At 35.7% G+C, this 25119-nt stretch overlaps 3 protein-coding genes, 1 non-coding gene and 2 pseudogenes across 4 annotated transcripts; 2 read left to right on the top strand and 4 right to left on the bottom strand.

Annotated features, from left to right (window-relative positions):
- Positions 1 to 337: 337 nt before the first annotated feature.
- LOC130503575 (small nucleolar RNA R71) lies at positions 338 to 444 on the bottom strand. Its single transcript, XR_008940871.1, has one exon. It is a non-coding gene; the product is annotated as a small nucleolar RNA R71 (small nucleolar RNA).
- Positions 445 to 7373: 6929 nt separating this feature from the next.
- Positions 7374 to 8761, bottom strand: LOC130503570 (germin-like protein subfamily 1 member 7). Its single transcript, XM_056998192.1, has 2 exons — positions 8565 to 8761; positions 7374 to 8067 (listed from the first exon to the last, which is right to left on the bottom strand). The coding sequence occupies exons 1-2, from the start codon at positions 8689 to 8691 to the stop codon at positions 7505 to 7507; spliced, it is 690 nt and encodes a 229-aa protein (XP_056854172.1). The 5' UTR covers positions 8692 to 8761; the 3' UTR covers positions 7374 to 7504.
- A 5240-nt stretch (positions 8762 to 14001) lies between these two features.
- LOC130503574 (T-complex protein 1 subunit gamma) lies at positions 14002 to 17563 on the top strand. Its single transcript, XM_056998194.1, has 13 exons — positions 14002 to 14161; positions 14246 to 14307; positions 14402 to 14474; positions 14884 to 14951; positions 15047 to 15116; positions 15292 to 15360; positions 15454 to 15525; positions 15626 to 15699; positions 15903 to 16565; positions 16640 to 16765; positions 16840 to 16944; positions 17045 to 17119; positions 17196 to 17563. Exons 1-13 carry the CDS (start codon positions 14137 to 14139, stop codon positions 17379 to 17381), a joined length of 1668 nt encoding a protein of 555 aa, XP_056854174.1. The 5' UTR covers positions 14002 to 14136; the 3' UTR covers positions 17382 to 17563.
- A 1714-nt stretch (positions 17564 to 19277) lies between these two features.
- Positions 19278 to 21266, bottom strand: LOC130503572 (sugar transport protein 6-like). Its single transcript, XM_056998193.1, has 4 exons — positions 21146 to 21266; positions 20689 to 21014; positions 19983 to 20609; positions 19278 to 19880 (listed from the first exon to the last, which is right to left on the bottom strand). Exons 1-4 carry the CDS (start codon positions 21264 to 21266, stop codon positions 19437 to 19439), a joined length of 1518 nt encoding a protein of 505 aa, XP_056854173.1. The 3' UTR covers positions 19278 to 19436.
- A 610-nt stretch (positions 21267 to 21876) lies between these two features.
- Positions 21877 to 22450, bottom strand: LOC130503573 (uncharacterized; annotated as a pseudogene).
- A 631-nt stretch (positions 22451 to 23081) lies between these two features.
- On the top strand, positions 23082 to 24215 carry LOC130503571 (uncharacterized; annotated as a pseudogene).
- Positions 24216 to 25119: the final 904 nt, after the last annotated feature.

Here is a 25119-nt window from a genome sequence, read left to right as displayed (position 1 = left end):
GAACATTCCTACTACGCGCTCTGCCATTGTTCCTCCACTCTGCACCAGGCAGGACTTCGAGATCAAGCCTGCTCTGATTGATCTGGTGCAGAGAAAAGTGTTCTCTGGTCTCTCTGCAGAAATTCCAATGGAGCATATTGAGAATTTCGAAAAAGTCTGCAGTTTCACTCGTGCGAATGGTGTGCCACCAGACTACATCAAGTGCATGCTATTCCCATTCTCTCTTGATGGAAAAGCTGCACGGTGGTTGAACTCTCTCCCTACCGGCTCTCTCACTTCATGGGAACAGGTCCGATCAGCGTTCCTCAACCATTTCTACTCTAAGGCGAGAACAGCTGCATTGAGGAACAAGATCACCTCATTCAGACAGCTCCATGATGAGCCTTTTTGTGACGCATGGGAGCGCTTCAATGACTACCAGAGAGAATGCCCTCACCATGGATTTGATGATGATTACCTCCTGGGCATTTTCTATGATGGGGTGGACTGGAAATACCAAGGTGCTCTAAACTCTTCGAGCAATGGAGACTTCATGACTCAGACCACTGATGGAGCGCTCAAGCTGATTGAGAACATGGCAGCTAGCTCAGCCAATGAGAATCAGGAGAGCAACCGCTCCAAGAAAGGGAACAGTGTACACACCCAGAAAATTGATGAGCTAACAGCTAAGGTCGATCAGCTACTGCAGAACAACCAGGCACAAGGATCTGGGTATCAGAACACCATCCCGCAGAGCAATCAGCAAGTTGTTCCAGCCGCGAGTGCTCCGACTGCAGGGAACAGTCCGCCAGATGATCTGAAAAATCTGAACATTATGATGCAGCAGATGCTCCAGAGCCAGCAACTTCAGGTCAAGGCACTGAATCAGGTTACCACAGACATCAACACCAGGATGGACAGCATGTTCACTGAGCTGAATTCAAAATATGATACTGTGAGCAACCACATAAAGAAGATTGATGTTCAGCTTGCTCAAACTGCTGAAACTGTTAAAAGACAGCAAGAGATCATTCGTGGAAAAGTGTGATGAATCCTAGGGTTGAGCACTGTAATGCAACCGAGCAGAGACGTGAGAAATCTGAGGAAAAACAAGCGGAACAACTGTTCGCTGAGACTGTTCTGGGCGCAGAACAGAGAACAGAGCAGTCTGCTAGCTCTAGAGTGACTGCTCCCGCGACTGCTCCCACGACTGCTCCCGCGACTGCTCCACGATCTCCGACCGATCTACTGATATCCACCAGTGCGAGTCTATGTTCCTAAGGTTCCCTATCCGATTCCACCTAGACACCTGAAGGTGTTGCCTAAGGTTGATGACCCTGGAAATTTGCTTTTCCATGTTCCATTGCTGGAGTAGAATTTGAGGAAGCTCTTTGTGACTCTGGATCTTGTGTGAATCTTGTCTCAAAGCGATTGTAGACAAGTTGGGCATTACTGAAGTTGAGCCTTCTCAGGTGACTCTGACTTTTGCAAACTCTTCCAGAGCAGTTCCTTATGGCACCATTCGCAACCTTCCTGTCCAAGTTGGGGACTGTGTTCTCCATACTGAATTTCAGGTTGTTGAGATGAACAAGGATCATGAGATGCCTTTGATCTTAGGAAGGACATTTATGGCTACAGTGGGAGCAATCGTTGATATGCCTAATAAGAGAGTCTCCTTCTCCCACATCAACAAGAATGTCTTCTATCAGGCTGTTCCCACCAGATTTCAGAAACTACACGCCTCTTGCATCTCAGTGTTCAGTGGAGAAAAGCTGAAGGTTGTTCCAAGGAAGGAGCTTGGTAAAAACAGTGAGTTCAAGGAAGTTCTGAATGGAGATCCTCACAATGATACCAAGAAACTCAGTGGGAATGCAAGGGTGAAAGAGAAAGTCCAGAAGAAAAGGGTCAAAGGAGATCCTACTATGACTTTGACACCTCACTGGTGTGATGAGAAATCCATTGAGTATGAGGTAAAGTGCAAGGGTACCTCTAAACCTTTCTCTAAAGTCAGAGTTATTCTCACTGATGAGCTGAAAGAGAAAGGAGAAGCTGCTGTGAAAGGGTTGTTGAGCAGAGTTTTGAAGCTGAACATGTCTGATTGTGGAGCTTGTTTTGGAACAAGCCCTCATGCTCAACCCGACTGATCCCTGTCACCAAGTCAAGCTAGTGACTTTAACCAAGCGCTTGGTGGGAGGCAACCCACTGGTAAGTGTAAATATAACTTGGTTTTGTTTTTGTTTGCTTATTTTCGTTTTAGTTTATTGAGTTTCAGGTCAAAAAACAGAAAAATTCGAGATACTTCGAAAAATTCTGGGTTGCAGAAACGGAGCTCCCTGTTCTGCAGGAGCCAAGAACAACCGCCCAGGTGAAAATCTGGCGACAGAACACCCAGAATTTTTCGGAGCACCCGCTCCAGGTAAGTATCTCGATCAAAAAAAAAAAAAATTGTATATTCTGGTTTTCACCTTCTCTCTGATTTATTTTCACACCGAGACGTTGTGAAGTAAGTCTGGGGGAGGGTCTTCGTCGTTTACTAACTCGTTTCTTTCTTTTGTTTTTCTTTGAGTCAGTCTGAGTCAGTTTTTTTGATCGAGTCAGTCAAAGTTTTGTGGGAATTAGGACCTTATTCTGTGTTGATCACTAACCACCTCGTGCTTTAGTTGTCTTATTCAGTGACCTTAGCAGTGGCGAAAGACACACATGTGGACCTGGAACACCCTGACATATCTCACTTGATTCTCCAGAAGTTCTCAGCCGATCAGGTTACACTGGGTAGACTTAACTCCAAATAACTTGAACCTAATCTTGACTGAAATTCTTCTTGTTATGGGCACTAGATCAGGGAAACGAGAACTACACTCAGGACTTCTTATTCTTTCTATCCATCTTGCTTGTTCCTGAGTGGCTAGCTCATCTTTAGCTAGTTCCCACCCTGAACCTTAGCCTTTATCCACCTTCATGCATTTGTTTTTCAGTGTTATATGTGCAGATATGTGCAAAAAGGTCGGAGAGGAAAGGATCGACGCAGCCTCTTACTCGTTACTGCTGCGCAGATTCAGCCAGAAGGAGAACAAGCAGATTAAGGGAGCAACCGCTCCATAACCAATGAGCTGTGCAAGAACATGGGTGGAGAACCAGAATGATTTGAACCAGAAGAACCACCAGTGGCAATCCAAACATCACATGTTACCTCCTTCTTCGTCACCCCACCATCTTTTGTTAAAAAAAAAAAAAAAAAAAAAAAAAAAAAAAAAAAAATCTATCTTTCATTTTGTTAGCATATGGTGATGGAGAAGGAGAAGAATTCAGGATACATGAGCCACTGGAAAGGTCGAGCAGAAGAGTAGGTATCAATTTGAAGGGATGAGGAGCAGACAAATGAGCGGAGCAGTCTGATGATTGTTCCCGAACGAAAAGAACAGTCGCTCCTGAGATAGCAAAACGAGTAAGGGGCTGTGGACATCAATGGAGCCGTCCTCTCACGACTATTTTGCGCGATATCCTGCATCCACTACGAAAAGTTGGTAGCCCCTAAACACTCTTTAGCTCCACCATAAAATTAGCCTGTTCCACACCTAGCCCGTCTACCCTGAATAGTGCCTGTGATGAGAAGCTCACGCTGCTCTTAAATGAATGTAGGGAGTTGTGTCTCGATAGTGTTGCTTTTTCAGGTTTGAGATGTAGAGTATGGAGCCGATTTTCGAACAGCAGTCAGTGGGGTTCTGGTAAGGGTGTGTTGTCCTAGTTTACTGCTTGTATGGTTCAGAGATTCGTGGTTAAGGTATGGTTGCTGAGAATAGGAGAGTTCCCACACTTTCAAACCTTTCTCCCTGTTCTTGATACTTGGCCTTGTTCGAGGACAAACAAGGATCTAAGTCTGGGGAATTGATATATGGTGTTTTATACATCATTGTATATATGTTTTCTAATTGGTTTTCAAGTCTTTATCGAGTCTTTCTAGTCCTTTTCGAGTCATTACAGGTCTGGAGTTGCACTGGATGGGAGATGGACCTGCTGGAACAAAAGAAGCAGAAAACAGTGCAGTTTGGTGATTTTCACGCAGAACAGTCTGATGACTGTTCCCGATCAAGCGGAACAAGCAGACGGAGTGATCCCGCGGTTGTTCCGGACGAATAAGGAAAATACAACATCTCGGGATTTGCCCTAATTATCCTCTTTTTCTCTCTGGCCGCCTGTGGCCTTTGATATATCATATTTTCTGTTTTCTCTTTATCATTCTACGCTATTCTAGACACAAGAAACCATTGGAGACTTTTAGATTATTGGATTTGCTTATTGTAAAGGGAGAAGGCTCCATCTCTCTCTCCATAGAGAAGATTATCCTGAACCCTCTCTTTGTTTCTGTTATATTTATGCAGTATTATTCTTCTATGAACTCTGTGTTTTCTCTGTTCATGGCTGAGTAGTCGGCTTGCTTGTCTAGGGTTCTAGGGTGTTGATTTCGTGAGCTAAACATAGATAAGTGAATCACTCGATTGTCTTCATTCATAACCATTCTTACTGCTTGCATTAAACTGGCCGCTTAATGTTAGATCATAGGTTTAATCTGATCATCAAAAGTGCTTAGGTTGCTAGATCTGTTTTGAATGAGCATTGCATCCCTAATCAGCGAAAGTAGATATTAGGGTGTTCTGTGAACCTATCGGACTTGATCTCTATTGCTTGTTGTCGCTTCTCACCTCAACGACAGTTAGACGGTGAGATCGATCAGCATAGGGAGCAGTATCACGATAGTGGACTGTTCTACTTGAGTGATCCGAGTTCTAGACTGTTCTATTTAGCACTTGAATAATTGTTTGGCTCACAAGTATTGACACCCGATGAAGTAACCCTAGGCTGGCTTCTCTTTAATCTGAATTCACATTTACTTTATTTTATTTGCTGCTTGTTACAAAACTCAAAACCCCCATATTGTTTTAGCTTAATATTGATCCTATAGAAATAAAGTGTAAGAGTTGGTCTCTGTGGATTCGATCCTAAAGTGCTACATCGACATACCATTCGATTGTGGTAGTGTGCACATTAGGTTAATTGGTGTGCGTGAACACGAATATCAGTGGACGTCAATGTAAGTTCTTTCTTCTATTTCTTTTTTAGATCTGAGTTCGATCAATTTCCGGCGAGTTTATTTTGTTTACTGATGAAGAGTTAACACTTTTCTGTTCTCAGTCGACATTGATGCAAGCCACCATCAATGCTCACCGGCTTTCGAAATTCCGGAAGAGGCTTGCCGCCGGAACGATGTATTCCATATACGGCTTTGATGATACACATCATTTAAGTTCGTTTCTTCAGTTTTTGTTTAGATTTGTGTTCGATCATTTTCTCATTGTTTACTCACTGAGTCATGTGGCTGCAACACTGAATGCAAAAGTCAAAGAAAATGGTGAAGCATCTCCAAAGCCGCCTCATCCGGACCTAAAGTATTTGGATCAGATACTCACTGTTCCGAAAAGAGAACTGTTTGTGGAGGTTGATAATGACAAAGAATGGCTATATGGTCCATTGGGTGTCAAGTTAAGAAAGGCAAGAACGTGGTATGTGAGTTTTGAGTTTCTTTGTGATCTTGCATTGATTGTTATTGTTTATGAAAAGATCAATGCAAAATTTAAAAACTTTCTTCTCTTTCTGCAGGAATCTGTTTAAATGCATTATTGTTTTATGTACTTTGTGTTCAGAGATTCCAAGAGACGCGTGTTTTGATGTGTGTTTCAATCTCTTAATCTTCGAACGTGGCTGATTATATTCTGTACGCAAGGTCAAAACGGAAGTCACTTTGGACCAAGGCCTGTGCCACCACCAATTTCAAAGAAATATGACTTTGGAAATTGAACCTGCTGAGCTGGATTTCCGTAATGGTGCCATGATCGGAAATGTTTGTATATTCTTCTGAAAGCAAGTTTTGATCTTAATTATTGATCGTTATTTTTATAGTATCATCCTGTTTAGTTCAATGCAACATAGTTTGTGTATTGGGTTTCATTTTGGCTAATTTGGAAGTTGGTCACATTTTCTCAGATAATTGATTGGTGATGTAATCTCTCTTTTGATAGTCTCTCCTAGGATTTTTGTGTTTCATAAGTTCCATACGTGCAGTGCTGCAGTCAGCGTCTACCAATCCCAGATTTAGTTGTGGAAATAAGCTACTGCAATACTTAAAATGCAAGCCTCTTTGCCACCCATGGAGATGACAATGTGTATGTTTGTGATTACAGGATGACAATGGTGTCTCTGGTAATGATATGCCAGGAATAAACACACTCCCAACCAAGATCAGTGTCGGTGTTGATGAAAATGTGAAGGAACCATTTGCTGAAACAACCACTGGTGGTCCGTCCGACAAAAACTCTGTTTTTAACGTCTTCCACAGCAGCAAAGAAGCAACTTATATCAACAATTTATAGGATTTCCATAGCTTTGCAGTGAATAGTCACTTTCATTATGTTTGCCATATATAAAATAATTGTCTATTATAATGATTTTAACTGTTCACTTTTTCATTATTTATAATTTTTAAAATAATACAATTTATAATAATAAAAGTACCAAGGAATTCATACAATAGTTTGAGACCAAAGACCTCATGAGCAATAAGAACTATACTCTGCTTCCTATATATATATATAATCTAATAAACATTTTAAAATTGTATAACCATATACAAAAAATAGTTTTAAATGATTACATAAATTTATGATCTAAGAAGAATAACAAAAATATTTTTAGATATATTTCATAGAATTTAAAATCACAACAGAAAGAGAAACAATAATTAAAATAGTACAATGTCTCAAAATATTTAACAGTAAATAAAAACAAAATAATAAAAATACTAAAGAACAACTTGAATACAAAATACCTTCTCACGGATTTAAAAGATTTGACAATATAACTTTTTTACCATTGATTGTATTATTTTACTTACGCCAAAACATTTTAGACATCATATTTACATTGACGTTTGAGTTTATGAAATGATATATTATATGTTCTTCATATAGAGTAATTGCTAACTGCTAACAGTTAACAATTAATAAAAACTAAATAAATAATCAAAATATAAAAATTCTTTAAAAATATAAAAGAAAATAAAATATAAACAAATAATCATCTAAAATATAGGTAAATACGTAATAAAATCAAAGATGGACAAAAGCTGGTGTTAAATTTCCTGCTCTAGGTGCATAATAAACTCTAAAGAACTGTTTTTCTTTCTGTCAACTCTCCAAAAAATTGTCTCATCTTTTGCTTGCGTGTCCTGCAACAACACAAGCGTTCTTAGAGTGCTCTGGCATGTTATCTAGTTCTATATATATTGGCTTCATTTCATGTGTTCACAGTTTTTATTATCAAGCTGTAATTAATAACTCGTGTTTACCGCCTTAATTGTTTTATTTCAATTTTCACACACTATATTACATACCACATCACACCATTTATTCGTATTTTACATTTCACGTCGTTCCTTTTATCTTTCTTTTGTTAATTCACTCCTTTAATCTTATTAATAATGATGATCGTACTTAGAAGAAAACCTTGCTTCGAGAAACCTAACCACGTTCACATCCAGCTGAAACGCTTTAGCCAGAATCTCCGGCATTATCAAAGGCGTTGAACCAAAAACCGCGTCTGCGATTGTGATCGTACCGGGGTTTTGGCTTCCGAGACCAGCAAACGCAACCGCGTTCGTTCTCCCAATGTTCACTTGGAAATGGATCATCCCGATGGGAAACACAAACACATCCCCAGGATAAAGAACCTTCGAGAACAATCTGTTGTTGTCTTGGTTTGATGTTACAAACCCTACTAAAAGCGTTCCTTCAACAAGGACGAGGATCTCCGTGGCTCGTGGATGCGTGTGTGGCGGGTTTTGACCCCCCGGGGCAAAGTCAATACGAACAAGAGAGACTCCGAGAGTGTTGAGTCCGTGGATTCTGTCTACGTTGACGTTGGTAACGTTGGAACCGACGCGGTTCATGGTGTTTCCGGCGATGTTCAGTCCGGAAGTAAAGAAATCCTCGGCCTTCACGTATTTTGGGTCTTTGCAGAATTTTCCGTTCACGAAAACTGAAAATAAGAGAAAAAAACCTTGTTACGTATTAATCATCGCATTATTGTTGAATCAATATTGGTCTGTTCTGTTACTGTTCTGACTAATTAATTATGCTGTACGTAGTTCTCAATTTGTTTCGTTATACACGACATGCATGTTAGACTGAAGCATATATCGAATTATAATTAGGAGCACCTGAACTAATTTCAGGGTATATTTACACTTTAAATCAATTTATTCTAGTTTCAAGAGCCATCACTTCATTACTGAATTAAGACAGAGTTAAATGATGGATCTGACGTGGACGAAAATTCTTCTCCTATTGGCCTGAATTAATTTGCTGACGTGGACCTCTTCTCCTTTGATTTTATTAACCTTTTAGTATAGTATAGATGTGTCTTATAGTTTCAAGAGCCATCACTTCACATTAAATTTCTTATTTATATATAGAAACGGTAGTAATAAATTATAATTAGTACGATATTAAATAACCATATTAAATAGAGATTACCGCCATTAACGTCATCGACGGCAACACAAAAGTCTTGAAGAGGACTTGGGTCGTAACAAGATACAAACGAAGATGCTAAAGCCAATAAGATGACTTTGGCTACAAGGAAGCGAAGAAGCCTATCCATTTTTGTATTTTTGTATTTCCGATGTATTTCCTTTTGTCTCTAGCTTTGTGGTAGGTATTTGAGATATTGCATTTTGCTTACGAATGTAGCGCTATATATAGCACACAATACATAGATCATTGATTTCTGTGAGTTGATAATGGGTATTTTATTAAATTAAGAGTCGTACAATAATTTTAGTGGTCATATCTCATTGGTGAGTACTATTTTCAATTTAGAAAATGAATCGTGAACGGCCGACTTTTTATTTTAATTTGGAAAATATCTTCAGGTAAACTTTATCAGTTTAAGTAACTTAAACTAAATGAGTTAAGTGTGAAGATGCAAATGCTTTCGGATGGCAGGTACGAGATCACACACGCGTTTAGCGAAATAACATGGTATCCACCGCTAGCAACATTCCAATGTGCTGTATTTTTCTTTGCAAAGCTACACATATAATTTTTAAAACTATATAGTAGAAATTATTTAAAAATAAATATGAGAAGCTTTTGTAGTATATAAGGGACCCTATGTATAACGACATTTCATTTTTCAAGAAATATTATAAACTGTATTTGAGATTGGACGACCAAAATTAACAAGAGGTTTATATAGAGTTTTAGTTCTTTAAAAAAAAAAAAACAAGAGGTTTATATAGAGTTGCAAGAACTTAAATATATAAGAGTTTTGGTTTAGACAACGATTGAATCAGTTTTTGAATAAAGTTTGAGTTTAAATGTGATGTATAATCGAGCATGTTATTATTAGTAGCTCGCTGTCCCACTACAAAAAAATGATCGTTTAACATCACTTATTTTAAATATTTGCATTAGTTTTAAATGATGTAAAAGACTTTTACATCGTTTAAATAAATGACTCTGAAAGTGGTGATGCAAATAATTAGCATCATTCTATAAAATAATTGATGTAAAAATATTTAATATTTGTATCAATGATTGAAAGTGATACAAAAATGTATCAATTACAAAAATGATACTAACATTACATCAGTTATTGTAAAATGATATAAGTATTGACATCAATTAAAATAATTGATTTCAGTTATTTATTAATAACCACAACTAAATTAAATCAAAATTTTAAAATTATTTTAATAGTTTTATTATTTATAATTATTAATTTAAATATGTTATTATTTGTACACAATTGACGGTGGATAATATCAATGAATAAATTCTTTAATTAAATTTTTAGTGAAATATAATAAATCTGACGAAGAACAAAAGAAAAACTAAAAGAAAAATATAGAGAAACTTAAAAACAAGATGAAGGAAGCGGAATTCAAAGCTACATAGAAAATGATTATAAGACACTTAAGTAGAATTTATGATAAGAACTTCATAAATCCAAATTCTTCTTCTTCTTCTTCTTCTTCTTCTTCTCCTTTGTATCCATGTTTTCATCTACACTCTTTGTTGATGGTGTGAAACTGAGTCGATTTAGTAGTGAAGTAAAGGAGATTCATCAGAAAAAATCTTCATCAACTGTATTTCTTGACGCATCTCCTCTTATGTCTTGAAATGCTCCTTTTCCTAACAAAGAAAGATCACTTTGCCATTAATAAGAACTTCTATAATTTGTAAATTTTCAATAAAAGAAGAAGAGATAGAGAGGAGAAAAAGAGATCAATACTTTTCAGAAAATTTCCATCGAATCTAACTAGCAAACCCTGCATAAGAACAACACCCATCATTTTTGTCCAAAAAAAAACAACACCCATCATTATGACTCATATAAGACAAAAGAAAGTTGAGAACTTAAAAGACCATGAATGAGCAATCACGACAAAAAGAAGAAGAAGATGCTTCATTGTTATAGTGAAACAGTTATTTAAAAAAAATGAAAGCTCAGTTAAATTAAAGCCATGAAAATAGTAACCACCTCCGTAATCTTTGTTTTTCTGAAGTTTAAGATATTTTTGTAATCGTTCAAGTAAATTGTTTTATTAGCTTTTTAATGGTTCTTATCGGAGGTAAATTCTATATCAGATTAAATGTATTAACCGATACAAACTTAAATAAAAGAACATCATTTTAGTTAAACTGATGTTAAAGATAAATACAGTTATATAACTTTTGTTACCATCATTTTTTAATTGATATAAATTTTGTATCATATTGATAAGTGATGTCAGCCAAAATAATAGTTGTACCATTTATTTAATTGATACAAACATACGTAATTATATCAGTTTTGTTTTAAGTGATTCAAATTAATAAAAATTATATCACTTTACTGAAGTGATGTCAAATTAGTTAATAATAATATCAATTACTAGAACTGATGTAAAACTATATATATTTGTATCATTTACAAGTAAGTAATTTAAAATAGTATCATTTATTTTTATGATACAATTTAAGTGATACAATACACACTTTTTTTTGTAGTGGATCCCTTAATGTAAAAACTGACCTGATGCTAATGGCATCCACAATTTGGAGTTTCAAAAAATTAAGGAAGCGAGATGTAAATGTTCAATTTTGTTTGAGTGCTCTATCCATTTATCGTACATGTCAATACCGAATGTGTGATATATAATACTAACTATATATTGGATTACACGACATACTGAGAGATTTGAAATTTCAGTATATTCGTTTTTAAATATGATCAACTAGTTCAAAATACATAGAATGCAAGTGAGGGCTACGTATACATCACGAGGAGAGTGACCAAAATATTCTTGGTAAGTTGGAAGATAAAAACACATTAGTGCAGAGCCACTTAATCAAAGTGCCCTAACCACTATAAAACACGGCCATTCTTATCAAACACACAAAATGCAAATATTTATTTGAAAATATAAATCACGTGCATTGCAACTTGTCGATGATAAACTGGGTATTGAGCTCGTGGTGGCAAGACATTCACTTATCTCAAATATTAATATATTCTTATATATTGGATAAATTCCATTGCAATAATCCATGACATCAGCTCCATTAGTTTTACAGTCCATTTCCGCAAGGCGGCTGCTGTAATTTATAAGAGAAGGCTATCCAAGCATTGAATTTTCTTTTTACTAATTATCACCTAAATGACAGTGCTATCTATCATGATATGTGTAATGTGTTATGCAAAACATGGCAAAGTATTAACATTAATTATCAAGTGTAGTTATTTTTCAATCTAGACGTAATCGGATCTCTATCAAGTTGGGTCAATTGATACATACCAGAGGAGACATGGCAAAGAGCCTCGTGAGCTGTTATCCCAAACTGGTTGTAGTTCTTAGGAGGTTTGTCGATCGAGAATAAATCACTTGTTGTGAGACAGTCTTTTAGGGCTAGACAAGAGGTGATTTTGGATTCTATAACAAACCCTATCTAGGTTATTTTGTATATGTTGATTGAGAAATAAATGAGGATGGATCATGAAATTTATCAATTGGTGCAATGAATATACATAATCCTTGCATGTATTTGAATCCGCCACGATCAATTTATACCAGTAAACTTCTCTATACAGTTTGAGATCTCCTCTATTCCCATATTCCATATATTATTCTATGTTGATTTATATATGAATACATATATCAAACATACTATTATATACATAAACTATACACTTTTATTGGCCATATCTATCTTATTAAATCAGAAACATTACAACTTCTTCTGAGTGGATTTTAAAGGTGGACCTCATATATTTAAATTAAATGTCTCATTCTTTATATATAATACGTACTATAGTCTAACTTTGCATTGATGTATTTCCTTAAATACAATTCTTCTTTTTGTCTATATTCCATATATGATTTTCACATTTATTACATATCGATTTAAATAAGATAGATACTAAAAATACTAAAAATATTAATCATTTTAGAATTACCTTATACAATTCATTTTAAATTGATCAGTATACTTTCATTGGCCATATTGATTTTATTAGTACGAATAACATTAAGTATATAAGTCACAGACACATACATAAAGATATGACTATTCTTTAACTACGTTGGGCCTGATCTACTTTCTAAAACAAATAACACATAGCTTTATATATTGTATAGAATATAGTAATATTGTATAGTATTATACTTATACAATAATACTAAAAACAAACCAAACTGAAATATAATATATATCGAAAATGCTTTGAACCATTACACACAAAATATATTAGAACTCAGAGATAAAATTCACTTTGAAATTATGTAATAGTTATTTTAAAAAATTAAATTTCGTAATGTACAAAAAAACATAAGTTTTATATAAAATTTTGTGTTACAATAAAAAGACACAACTCGCGCTTGCAAAGTGTTATTTTTACATAAAGACATATTTGATACTGTTCTTTAAACACAAAATTGAATTATACAAACTCGATACTACATAAAACTAAACAATATAGAATACATTTTAAAAATAAAACCCGTGCGGGTGCGCATGGCCTTTGCGAAAATCGTAGATATGTTTATATAATATATTTATATATTATGTTACACATATTTTCATATAAATAATACTCCAGTGTAAGTTTTATATGATAAATGTTGAAAATACAAAATATATAGCACTATATATTTTAAATAATATATATAAAAATCTACTTCACGTTATCATAAAATTTAAAAATCAAATTTAGTAATTAAACACATTACTTATTTAAACACATTAGTACACATTGTTATTTATCAAAATTTTATATTAATACACATTGCAATCATGTATAACATTTAGTAAATTTAGTAGAAACAAAGATAAAAAAAAATTGACTCCCGCTCGGTAGAGCGGGTCATAATCTAGTTCATTGTGTTAATACAAATAATATTAGATATATTAATTATAGACACATACATTAGATATAAATATCAATGAACCAACTAATATCGAGTATGTTTCTAATAGAATATATTTAACATTTGAATTTATTTGAATAGATGCCACCATATTTTTTTTATTTAAAAAATTCACTTTTGAACATCGGTTTATACCATAATTTCATCTCGGTTATCACCATGATTAGTAATTTTTTTTCATTTCAAACACAATATTTCGATTTGGAAGTTCCTATACAATCCGCGTTTGCAAAATCGGCAGGTCATGATCTAGTTAATGCGTTAAACTTTAACTGGTTTGAAATCTAGATTCTTTTTTTTGTATCCGTATATACATGAAACATTTATATTTGTTTAATTTACAAAAAGGTTACATTTCCAAATATGATCTAAAAATGGGCTATTAATTTACTCTAGGCAAATATTTTGGAATACACAGTAAACTTAAACTGGGCTTATGGGCTTTGTTTAGATTTGGGCTTTTCAAAAAACTGAAGACTAAAAGGAGAGAGTAAGAGCCGCGAAGCAAATAGCATCCTTCAACCTTGTTATTGAGCTTCCTTCCTTCCACTTCTCAAATCTGCTCCGTCGCCGTCGCTGCAAAACTTTCTCCTCCGATTCCAATTCTTTTCACTTAACGCTTAGATCGCAAAAACATGAACGCTCCGGTTCTCGTTCTCAGTAAGTTACCCTTCAGATCTCGTCTCTATTAGGTTTTCCTCACTCTCACTAATGCTTTTTACTGATTCGTCAAAAATGTTTCAGAGGACTCTTTGAAACGTGAATCTGGAACGAAGGTTCACCATGGTAACATTCAAGCTTCCAAGGTAAATATATTAATAATAAAGTCCTTTCCTTTTTGTTGGTTCATTCTCTGCTTTTGAATCATTGGTTTTCACTATGGTTCGATTTTTTGGACAGGCTGTGGCTGATATCATCCGCACCACATTGGGTCCTCGCTCTATGTTGAAGATGCTTCTTGATGCTGGTGGAGGTAACTTTTCATCTTCTTATTTATTACTGTTGTTTACTCTTCTCTATAAATCTTAATAAGAGACTAAGATTAGGTTAAAAGTTTATGCCTTTGTGAAAGGTTCAGTCTTTACAGATTTGTAGTTCTCTTTTTCTGCTTTTTAGTCTCTGAGTTAGCTTATACATAAACCCTAGATTAGGTTAATGTTTATGCCTCTTGAAAGATTTAATCTTTTACAGATTTGTAGTTCCCTCTTTCTCTAAACTATTCTGCTTTCACTTTCTGAGTTTAGCTATGCATAAACCTAAATATCATTTTGGAAATTTTACTATTTGTTTGAGTTTTTTTTCTTCTTCTTGGATCTGTTCTCTTCTTCTGGGGTTATGGGTGTTTTATATCTGCTAAACTCTTTGTTTATGGATCTTTACAGGAATTGTTGTTACCAATGATGGGAATGCTATTTTGCGTGAACTAGATGTTGCTCACCCTGCAGCTAAGGTTTTACTTCTTCCCGTTCTTGAACGTTTTTGCTGCCTTCTAATTGTTCCTTTTTTCTGATATGTTTGTCATCTCTCTGTATGTGTTGATTGCAGTCGATGATTGAGCTGAGCCGCACACAGGACGAAGAAGTCGGTGATGGGACTACATCTGTTATTGTTCTTGGTATGTACATCATATCTGATGATTCTTTTTTGTTGAATCTTTTGTATACCACTAGGTTTGGATTTTGAAGAGTGTACTAGGCACTGCTTTGATGTTTTATTGTGGATTTGATACTTTAAAGCAAACATATATTCTGCTGCTATTACTGTCACTCATTTACTTTTAATTCCAACAGCTGGTGAAATGTTACATGTTGCCGAAGCTTTCATTGAAAAGAGTTACCATCCTACAGTCATATGCCGAGGTATACTTGCGTATCATTTGCTACCATCCATTCCACACTGTTGTAGTTTTTTTTACCTGTATTTCATTTTGGATACTGTTTTCTTCACTGCAGCTTACAATAAGGCTCTAGAGGATGCTATCGCTGTTCTTGACAAGATTGCCATGACAATCGATGTGAATGACCGTAAGTCCACTTCTTTCATCGCTATTTATATTTTTCTGCCAAGTGGATCGATGTCGCTAATTACTCATGTTTATTAATTAAAAAAATGTTTATATTGCAGGTGGAACAGTACTAGGATTAGTCAAGAGCTGCATAGGAACAAAATTCACCAGCCAGTTTGGAGATCTAATTGCTGTGAGTACTTTAACTAGTAAAGAGTCTGTCCTTATACGTCACATGTTGGATTTTACGGTTTAACCATATGTGTTTTTTTAGACTGCATAATAAGCCGCTGTAAAGTTATAAGACACAAACACATTTCCTCATCTGCACATATAGAAGCTACATACTAAGTTCGTGTACTCATGTTCTAATACTAATATATCTGGCTCTTATAGGATTTGGCTATTGACGCCACAACTACTGTTGGTGTTGATCTTGGACAAGGATTGAGGGAAGTGGATATCAAAAAATACATCAAGGTTGAGAAGGTTCCTGGTGGCCAGTTGGAAGACTCCAAAGTTCTCAAAGGAGTCATGTTCAACAAAGACGTAGTTGCTCCTGGTAAAATGAAGAGAAAGATCGTCAACCCACGGATTATTCTTCTCGACTGTCCCCTCGAGTACAAGAAAGGTGAAAACCAAACAAATGCCGAGTTGGTCAGAGAAGAGGACTGGGAAATTCTGCTGAAACTCGAAGAGGAGTACATCGAGAACATCTGCGTGCAAATACTAAAGTTCAAACCGGATCTGGTCATCACAGAGAAGGGACTCAGTGACTTGGCATGTCACTACTTCAGTAAAGCTGGAGTTAGTGCGATTCGGAGGCTGAGAAAGACGGATAACAACAGAATCGCTAAGGCGTGTGGTGCTGTGATTGTGAACAGGCCTGACGAACTTCAAGAGTCTGATGTTGGTACTGGCGCTGGCTTGTTTGAGGTCAAGAAAATAGGAGATGATTTCTTTGCCTTCGTTGTTGATTGCAAAGAACCCAAAGCATGCACTGTGCTCTTAAGAGGACCAAGTAAAGATCTTCTCAACGAAGTTGAAAGAAATCTTCAGGTGCGTGAATGATATTTACTAAACATTTAAATGAGTTAAGAACTTGATGCCTGATAACATTCTTCTTCCTACAGGATGCCATGTCTGTTTCAAGAAACATCATCAAGAACCCAAAGCTTGTTCCTGGTGGAGGAGCCACTGAATTAACCGTTTCCGCCACTTTAAAACAGAAGAGTGCAACGATTGAAGGAATCGAAAAGGTTGCTCTTTGCCTGTAGTTATAATCTTGTTAACGTTGAATGGGATCTCTAATGCTTGATTGTTACTGAAACAGTGGCCTTATGAAGCAGCTGCTATAGCTTTTGAGGCTATTCCGCGTACTCTAGCACAGAACTGTGGAGTTAACGTGATCAGAACTATGACAGCACTGCAAGGAAAGGTACCCTTTCGTCTACCATTGTGTTTTCTTATCTGACATTTTCTGTTACTGAATGTTTCTCTCATTGATTGAATCTTTTGGTGTTTTTTTTGGTATTTAGCATGCAAATGGTGAGAATGCCTGGACTGGAATCGATGGAAACACTGGTGCAATAGCTGACATGAAAGAGAGCAAGGTAAAGAATAAAGAGAGCTGTGCTTTGTGGTGTTTGAGACTTTGTTTTTTTTAACACTTTGAACTTTTGTGATTAGATATGGGATGCGTACAATGTGAAGGCTCAAACGTTTAAGACAGCGATTGAAGCGGCGTGTATGCTTCTGAGGATTGATGATATAGTGAGTGGTATCAAGAAGAAGCAAGCTCCAGGAGCTGGACCTTCAAAGCCTACCATTGAGACAGAAGGAGATGCAGACAACGAGCAAATACTTCCTGACTAGAAAATTTTGCTCTCCACCAACATAAACTTCTTTCCTTTTTTGTCTTTTTGCTATTTTAGTTTGAATTTTGAAATGTTTGTGAAACTTGACAGTACCTTTAGTATTTTATGGCTTTTATTGGTGACTTGATTTACTATTGATTAAGTTTGATCTAGACTATAATTCAAAAATTTTACCAATCATGATTTTTTTTTTTTTTTGAGTTTATGTTCGAGTTAATGTGTTATATTTGAGGTACAATTTTGAATGATCTCTTTTGTAAAATTGGTAACTCAAATAATTAATCAACCTCAAGCAAAATCGTATGTAGGTAGTAGTTATTTTGTTTTCTGAAAGAATTTTGTTTTATATCAATTATTTTACGGTTACTTGCAGTTTTTTTTAAACAAATTAATGTTTTAATTGCTTGGCAATCATTTCTCACGTTTACTTTCTTTCTGTTTCTAAACCATTTTTTTAAGAAAATAAATCTTTTAAATTAGTTAGTCAAAGATCTTTATAAATATTCTTATTTGATTTTATTATTTAAACAAAATTATTTCTTTAATTTTAGAAGTTAGCTATTTGGTAACTAAAAATTATATGTATATATATAACCACCTTTGCTATAATAAAAAATATATATATATATTGGTTAAGTATATTTCTTTAATTTTTATTACATATTTTATATTTTCAGCTATTTTACTAAATCCATAATAAATATTATTTTAAATTAAAATACATCAAAATGTTACCGGTTAGTTATTTTTAAAAGTTTAGTAAATCAAATACAATGAACTCATTTCATCTATAGTTTTTACCACATAACTTTTACTAAAATTACATTAAATTGTAATTTTTTATGGTAAATCAATTCTAATACAACATATTACCACTAGGAACTTATGAGTTTTCATTTGATTTGGTTAGACAAGATTTTGAGGTTAAGTGAATGTTGAATCTTGTATCACCAGAAAGTTTATGATTTACGATATATTTTAGCATAATCTAAGTTTGCTTGTCTTGTGTTGCTTTGCTTGTCTGGTGTTGCTGCCTTTGGTACATCAAATCAAAACATTAGGATCATACTAGAGAAAAAGAAATAGAATTCTATTATATAATTAGTACACAGATTTATAATTTTATAACAGAAAAACTAAATTTATTTCAAAAACATCGAATTTGTTCTAAAAACGGATATAGATAGTCTTATGATTTTGCATTTTAAGTTGGCTAGACAAGATTTTGAGGTTAAGTGAGTGATGAATCTTGGTTGGTATCAGGAGAAGGTTTATGATTTATGGTTTATTTAAGACAATCTAAATTTGATAGTTTGGTATTGCTTCACTTGGTCCAGCTAATAAAAACATATGATTTTACTACAAAAACATAGAATTCTACTACATAATAACTAGCACACAAACTTAGAATTCTAGTAGAAGAAAGCTGAAGTGTAATGTTGATGTAATGTTGATGACAAAAAAAACTGAATTTTATTACAGAAAAGGTAAATTTAAAAAAAAACTGAATTTTATTACAGAAAAAGTAAAATTTACCTTTATCCCACTATTAGGAAAACACATTAATTTTGGAAAAAAAAATCATAATTTTTTTTAAATATTAGTTTTCAATAAAGTTAAATCAATAGTAACTCAATTATTTTTTTTTTCTGAAAGTTACAATTTACTATAACTAAATAATAATTTCATAAAAACATAAAATTTCTATCTTAGTGAAACTAATTCTTTTCAAAACTTTTATCTTTGTGAAATGGATAGAATAGTAGTTTTCTGCAAAAACATAAAACCCTACAACAAAAACATGCAACTCTATTTCGAAACATAAACATGAACTCTATTTTGAAACACAGAATTCTACTACAAAAAATAAAACTGTGCATAAGTTACTTATAGATTTTGAGGAAAATTTTCATGGAATAAAATACCTAACCTGAATATACAAGTTGGTCTTATTACACTCTATGTTCTCACATAAACAAAAGAAGTAACAAAAAAATTCAAACATCAACAAGAAAAAGAAACAGAAAAAAAAACACACAAAATACATTTGGTTTCATTCAGTTCTCTTCTCCACGTCATCATCCTCAGCAAGCATATACCTCTTCCAGAACCAATGTGGCTTCCACACTCTCTCCCTCATGTCATCAATAGCGACTCCTTTAGTTTCCGGTACGAAGAACATCGCAAACAGTCCCATCACTATGATCCAAGCGCTGAAGAAGAAGAAAATCCCCGATCTCATCCCGCAAAGCATCGACAAGAAAGCCTGCGCGATCACAAAGGTGAAGAACATGTTGCACGAGACCGCAACAGCGAATCCTGCAGTTCGAGTTTCTAGAGGAAACGTCTCGCTAGGAATCAGCCATCCTAAAGGTCCCCATGACCACGCGAAACCCATCACGTAAACGCACACAAAGATCACAACCACTAAGGCTTGTGGCTTCCCTAGTGATCCCGTGGTGCCCAAGTCTTTCGCTAGAATGATTCCAATGATCAACTGTTACAAGAGTTTGTTAGTCTTAGAGGATTACTTGTGAAGGAAGATACCTACTTCAAGATTTTTGTTTTTAGAGGATTACTTGTGAAGCAAGATACCTACCTGACAAATGAGCATGTGAACGGAAGATTGGAGAAGAAGGAATCTCCGTCCGGTTCTGTCGACGAGGTAAATCCCGACGAACGTACTGAGAACATTGATTACTCCGGTGATAACAGCAGAGAGAAGAGCTGCATCACTTCCAAAGCCAACGGTCTGGAACAAGACCGGTGCGTAGAACATAATGGCATTGATTCCTGTAAACTGCTGGAAAAGTTGTAGAAGCATTCCGATGATGAAAGGTGGGCGACTCGCTGGCTTTAACAGTTTCCTGTAAGGATCCTTGACTTGACTCGCGATTTCGCATGCATGGACGATAGATTCATACTCCTCATTTATATCTTCAACTCCTCTGATCTTCCTTAGGGCTTCTTTGCCTTCTTCGTTCTTGTTGCGCTCGATGAGGCTCGTGGGAGTCTCGCAGATGATGAATGAACCGAAGAGGAGGATAATGGCTGGTACTGCAGCTCCACCGAGAGCAATACGCCATCCGTTAGGGTGAACCGTGGCAGTGAAGTAATTGACAAGGTTGGCAATAAAGATTCCAATAGTGACCATGAGTTGGAATACAATGTTGAGACCTCCCCTGAGCTGAGCCGGAGCAATCTCCGACAGGAAAAGCGGCACTGCCTGAAAATTTAAGGTGGATACAAACAATGTTAGGTCATTTCTAGAGATCTTGCAGAGCAAGTAAGATTTATATACCTACCTGATTGCCGAAGCCTACACCGAAGCCAAGCAAGATTCTTCCAATGATCAACATAAAGATGTTAACGGCTCCTGCGGTTAGCCCGACACCGATCAAGAAGAAGACAGAAGCAAACTGCATAGTGGGTTTCCTTCCAAGTTTGGAACATACGGCTGAAGCCAAGAAGCTGGCCACTAGGGCGGCTAGGTAAAGAGACGATGTGAATAGCTGCAAGAACTGGTTATCATACTTGCAGTAATTGTTCTCATGAACGTGCTGCTTCTTCTCCCACACCGTGGGGAAAAACTTCTTCAAGAAATCGTCCATCGCCGTAACTCCACCTTTAAAATCATTAACGTTAGGTTAAAGAAAAATCAAGAAAAGGTAACTTACTACACAAGTTAGGCTTTGGAGTTTTGTTTCCTTGAAACACAAGTAAGGTGAAAACAGATACAGAGAAAGAGAGTAAACCGGATATTTCCAATGTCGTAACCGAAGATCAAACCGCCGAAAGCGGCAATTACGACGCACACAAAGACATAGACAGTCATCTTGGCTTTGAAAGCCGGAGCATTCCCGCTTGATACAACAACAGCCATGTTCGATCAAAAACTACCACCACTAAAACTAAATATATGTCAAACTGTTTGTATATGTGTTATGTGTCTGTTTAAGCTAAAGATAAAACATGAAGGAAACTGAAGAATGAGACAGAGACACTGCTGAAATGATAGACACTGATGGATAGAAGATGGGAGGAAACCGCATATTTATAAGACATGTCACAGAGTCTCAGACCAAACTGAGATCCAAACTTGTCTAAAAATGGGATCGTGTTTCCAAAATAGCAGAGGCGAGATCTACGGTTATTGTATGGTCTGTAAATCCTTTTTGTTTTGTCTTGGATAATGATCTTGTTTTCTCTTTCCCCACTTATTTTTGAATCACATATTCAATAAAACCATATTTGAACGTTTCATAATAATTTTATGTAATATGTATACTCAGCTAAATGTTTTGGATTTGATTATTCTATCATTTGGTACTTTCCTAATTCATCCTTATTATCACTTTGAATCATGTGGAAATAACTTAAACAAACATCCAGATTCAGAGTCCAAAATGAAAAAAAAAACAATCAAGTATATGATTACATGAAAATTACTCTTCCCTACTAAGCCCATGTTTACCGGAGTAAACATCAATGTTTTATAGCTTAGTGTCAAGCTCACACACTTGCATCTCCACTTCCATTGAAGGAAAGCTAAGTACGAGTTTACAATGGGATACTGTATTTAAATGTGCCTTAAAGATTCCCAACACTGTGATTTTTCCGGGCATGTGTGCCTTCGTCTCTATCACAATTTTCTTTTGCAATACATCTTGCAAAATATCACCTAAATCTGCAACGAATTTATCTATCTGAAGTACTAGAGGACATGGCAAAAGCGCCGAGCCTTTGGCTGGGAGTGTAGTCGAAGGAAGAGTGAGATTTCCCACTAGAATATCTCTGTAGTAAACCAAATTTTCCACCGTATTGTATTCAAAATCAGCAAGGTTGGGATTCGTCATAAGCATCTGAAGTGTAAGAGTAAAATTTAGCTGGACATCAAGCGCTGGTGATACATATGTGGATACGCTTTCGACAGTTGAAGATACGGTTTGTAGTATAGGATGTTTTGGTTTGAACACGGTTTGAGCAAGAACCAAGGTGATCATGAAGGTGATGAAAGAGGATGCAAATGACTCCAGAAACTAAGTAGCAAATGCGTAGTTTGGTCATGACTATTATAGTGATGTTATATGGATTGCTTTTGTTTATCTAAAAATGTTTACAGAGCTAGTATACTATTTTATAATAGAGTTTCATACAAGGACAGCTAAACATAATTTATATTCATCGGATATGTGATCATTGTATTCAATGGATGACAGTAATTAAGGTGGAGGTTTTTTAATTAGGCAGATTTGATTTCCTTAGCTTAATATATCTTCTCTTTTTGAGACAACAAACGGATACTTTGACCCATTGTTTTTAAAGATTTTCTTGGTTTTATTGCATCCATAACTTATATACGAGATCCAAAATAGTTTAAGGGATGGTATGAAAATGGTAGCAGATTATTGTCCATTGGTAAAAAATAATTTAAAGTATGATTGGCTGTTCACGATGATCATGTTCCGACATATTTGTTAGCTGTTTTATTACCCTCCTTCATGCACTCTCTCGTTTTAAGTCCCACTCCCATTGACCGACCATTCTTTTCTTGTAAATTCAATCTCGATCGCTGCAAGATTTTAATCACTCTATAAATTTTGCAGTTGCATTGCCCGTCTCTATACTTCAAATATTTAATACTCATAAACTCATTACTCTAATTACATGTCTGTGATTTGTCTCCTTGTCTCCCCCTAACGTATCCATGTGGTCGTCCTCCTCACCTCACTAGTACTATTCTAAACTCATTTTACTTAAAATTAATTATAATTAACTATGAATTCCACTCTGTTTCTCCTTTTAAGACCTCTCTCCCCTCTGTTTCATTTACATATTGTCTTCATCATCCACCACTAGCAGACACAAACCAAATCATCTACACATCTATATCACGATTTGCTCACACATTCTGACGTAGTACTCCGGAGTTTATAGGTAGAAGATATGGTTTTAGAGGCGGTTTCAAAGACTGAATCACCACCGTTGATCGGACCTCGTATCTCTTTCTCAGACGGTGGAGATTTCTTCTGTATCAGCCCTGTAACATGTAAAGAGCTAGAGAAAGAAGTCGTCAAAGGGTCAGTGAAAGTCTCCGACTTTGAGTTCTTTTCGGAGAATGCGAGTCCACAGAGGATGCACACCGCCGACGAGCTCTTCTCCGAAGGAAAGTTGATTCCTTTCTGGCAAGAAAAGCACTCGGAGAAGCTTAAAAACGTTAACTTGAGGACCAACGAAGAAGAAGAAGAGAATCGTAAAGTGGAAGTGATGAAAGAAGAATCAAGATCATGAGAATAACAACAATAGGAACAGAGTGAGCTGGTTAATAGATGAAGATCCATCTCCTCGTCCTCCGAAATGCACAGTTCTTTGGAAAGAGCTTCTGCGTTTGAAGAAACAGAGGAGCTCCAGGTCGTCTCTGTCTCCGTCGTCGTCCACGTCATCATCGAGCTCGCTGGAGGAAGCGGCGGCGAAGAGAGAGGAGAAAGAAGGTAAGAGAGGTAAGAAAGGATTAGAGAGGACGAGATCGACGAGTATGAGGATAAGGCCGATGATGCATGTTCCTGTTTGCACTCCTTCTAAATCCTCTGTTCCGCTGCGTCCTCTGTTTCCGCTTGCTCTTAGGAAGAACAGAGTAGAGAAAATCACTTGAAAAGTTGGAATCTTTTGATTTGACACATCTTATTATTGGTTGATTAGTTCGGATTATCATGTGATATGTAACTCTAATGCATGTGATTAAGCATTTTTAGGTGTATTTTTTTTTGTTTTATAAGTTGAGATCTAATGTGTGAGAGTGTTAAGATATTTTAGTAAAGATATATTCATGTGTTCTGGATCCAAAAGCATGTCATTATCAACAGAGATGATGTGTGTTAGATATGTTGTATGTTAGAGATGTGAAATGTTGGAGACAAAAGAATAAATGACAATAACAAAAGAAAAAAAGATGATCCATGAGATAGAAAGAGCAGATATAAAAAAAAGTTTGTTAGTTAATGATGATGAAATACTGATGGGCACATGCAAGATTCAGATGTTTTTCTCAAATTTACTTTTCCCTGCACCAATTGATTCTGCTTCACCATTTTTGAACCAGGCTCCACTTTTTACAGACTTACAGCTCTCCTTATTCATATATCTCTTGTACTCTTGTGACATATTGATAGATATTTGATCTAAAGAATATCTACAAGTCTGAATCCGGGTGAGAAAGGATATAGTTGAGAATCATCACATAAACTCAGTTTATCACAAAGATTCATAATACAACAATGATGTATTTGTTTTTCATTACACAACATATGCAATCAGTATTCCCTTGTCCCCCAAAGTAAGTAATAAAAGAATGAAGCATTTCATCAGATATATGTTAAAGTAGGATTGTACACGTGAGAGGCTTCTAATTTACAAAACTATAACACAAACTCAAATCATTGTCCTCTTCTTCTTCTTAAAAGGGCTGAATCAACGTGGTGGTTGAGTCAAAAAGGGATTACCAGAAACCCTGAAGTAATAAAGCATCAGCGAGTTAGTTGTATTAGCCAATTCAAAGGTCAGATTTGAACGGTCAAAACCATTCCTGGAGTTTTGATAGCTTACCTTAGCTCAAGTCCTGGCTTCTGAAGAAGTTTGCTAGGAACCTTGCCAGTTAGGTTATTGTTTTGCAAGAACCTAATGATTCACCGAAAAAAAAAAAAAGAAAAAAAATCCTAAAGTCAGAAATTCATCCCCCA

Source organism: Raphanus sativus, unplaced genomic scaffold, assembly GCF_000801105.2.
Source record: "Raphanus sativus cultivar WK10039 unplaced genomic scaffold, ASM80110v3 Scaffold1021, whole genome shotgun sequence".
NCBI lineage: Eukaryota > Viridiplantae > Streptophyta > Magnoliopsida > Brassicales > Brassicaceae > Raphanus > Raphanus sativus.
The sequence above is the reverse complement of the archived record's forward strand: the minus strand, read 5'-3'. Positions and strand labels throughout refer to the sequence as shown.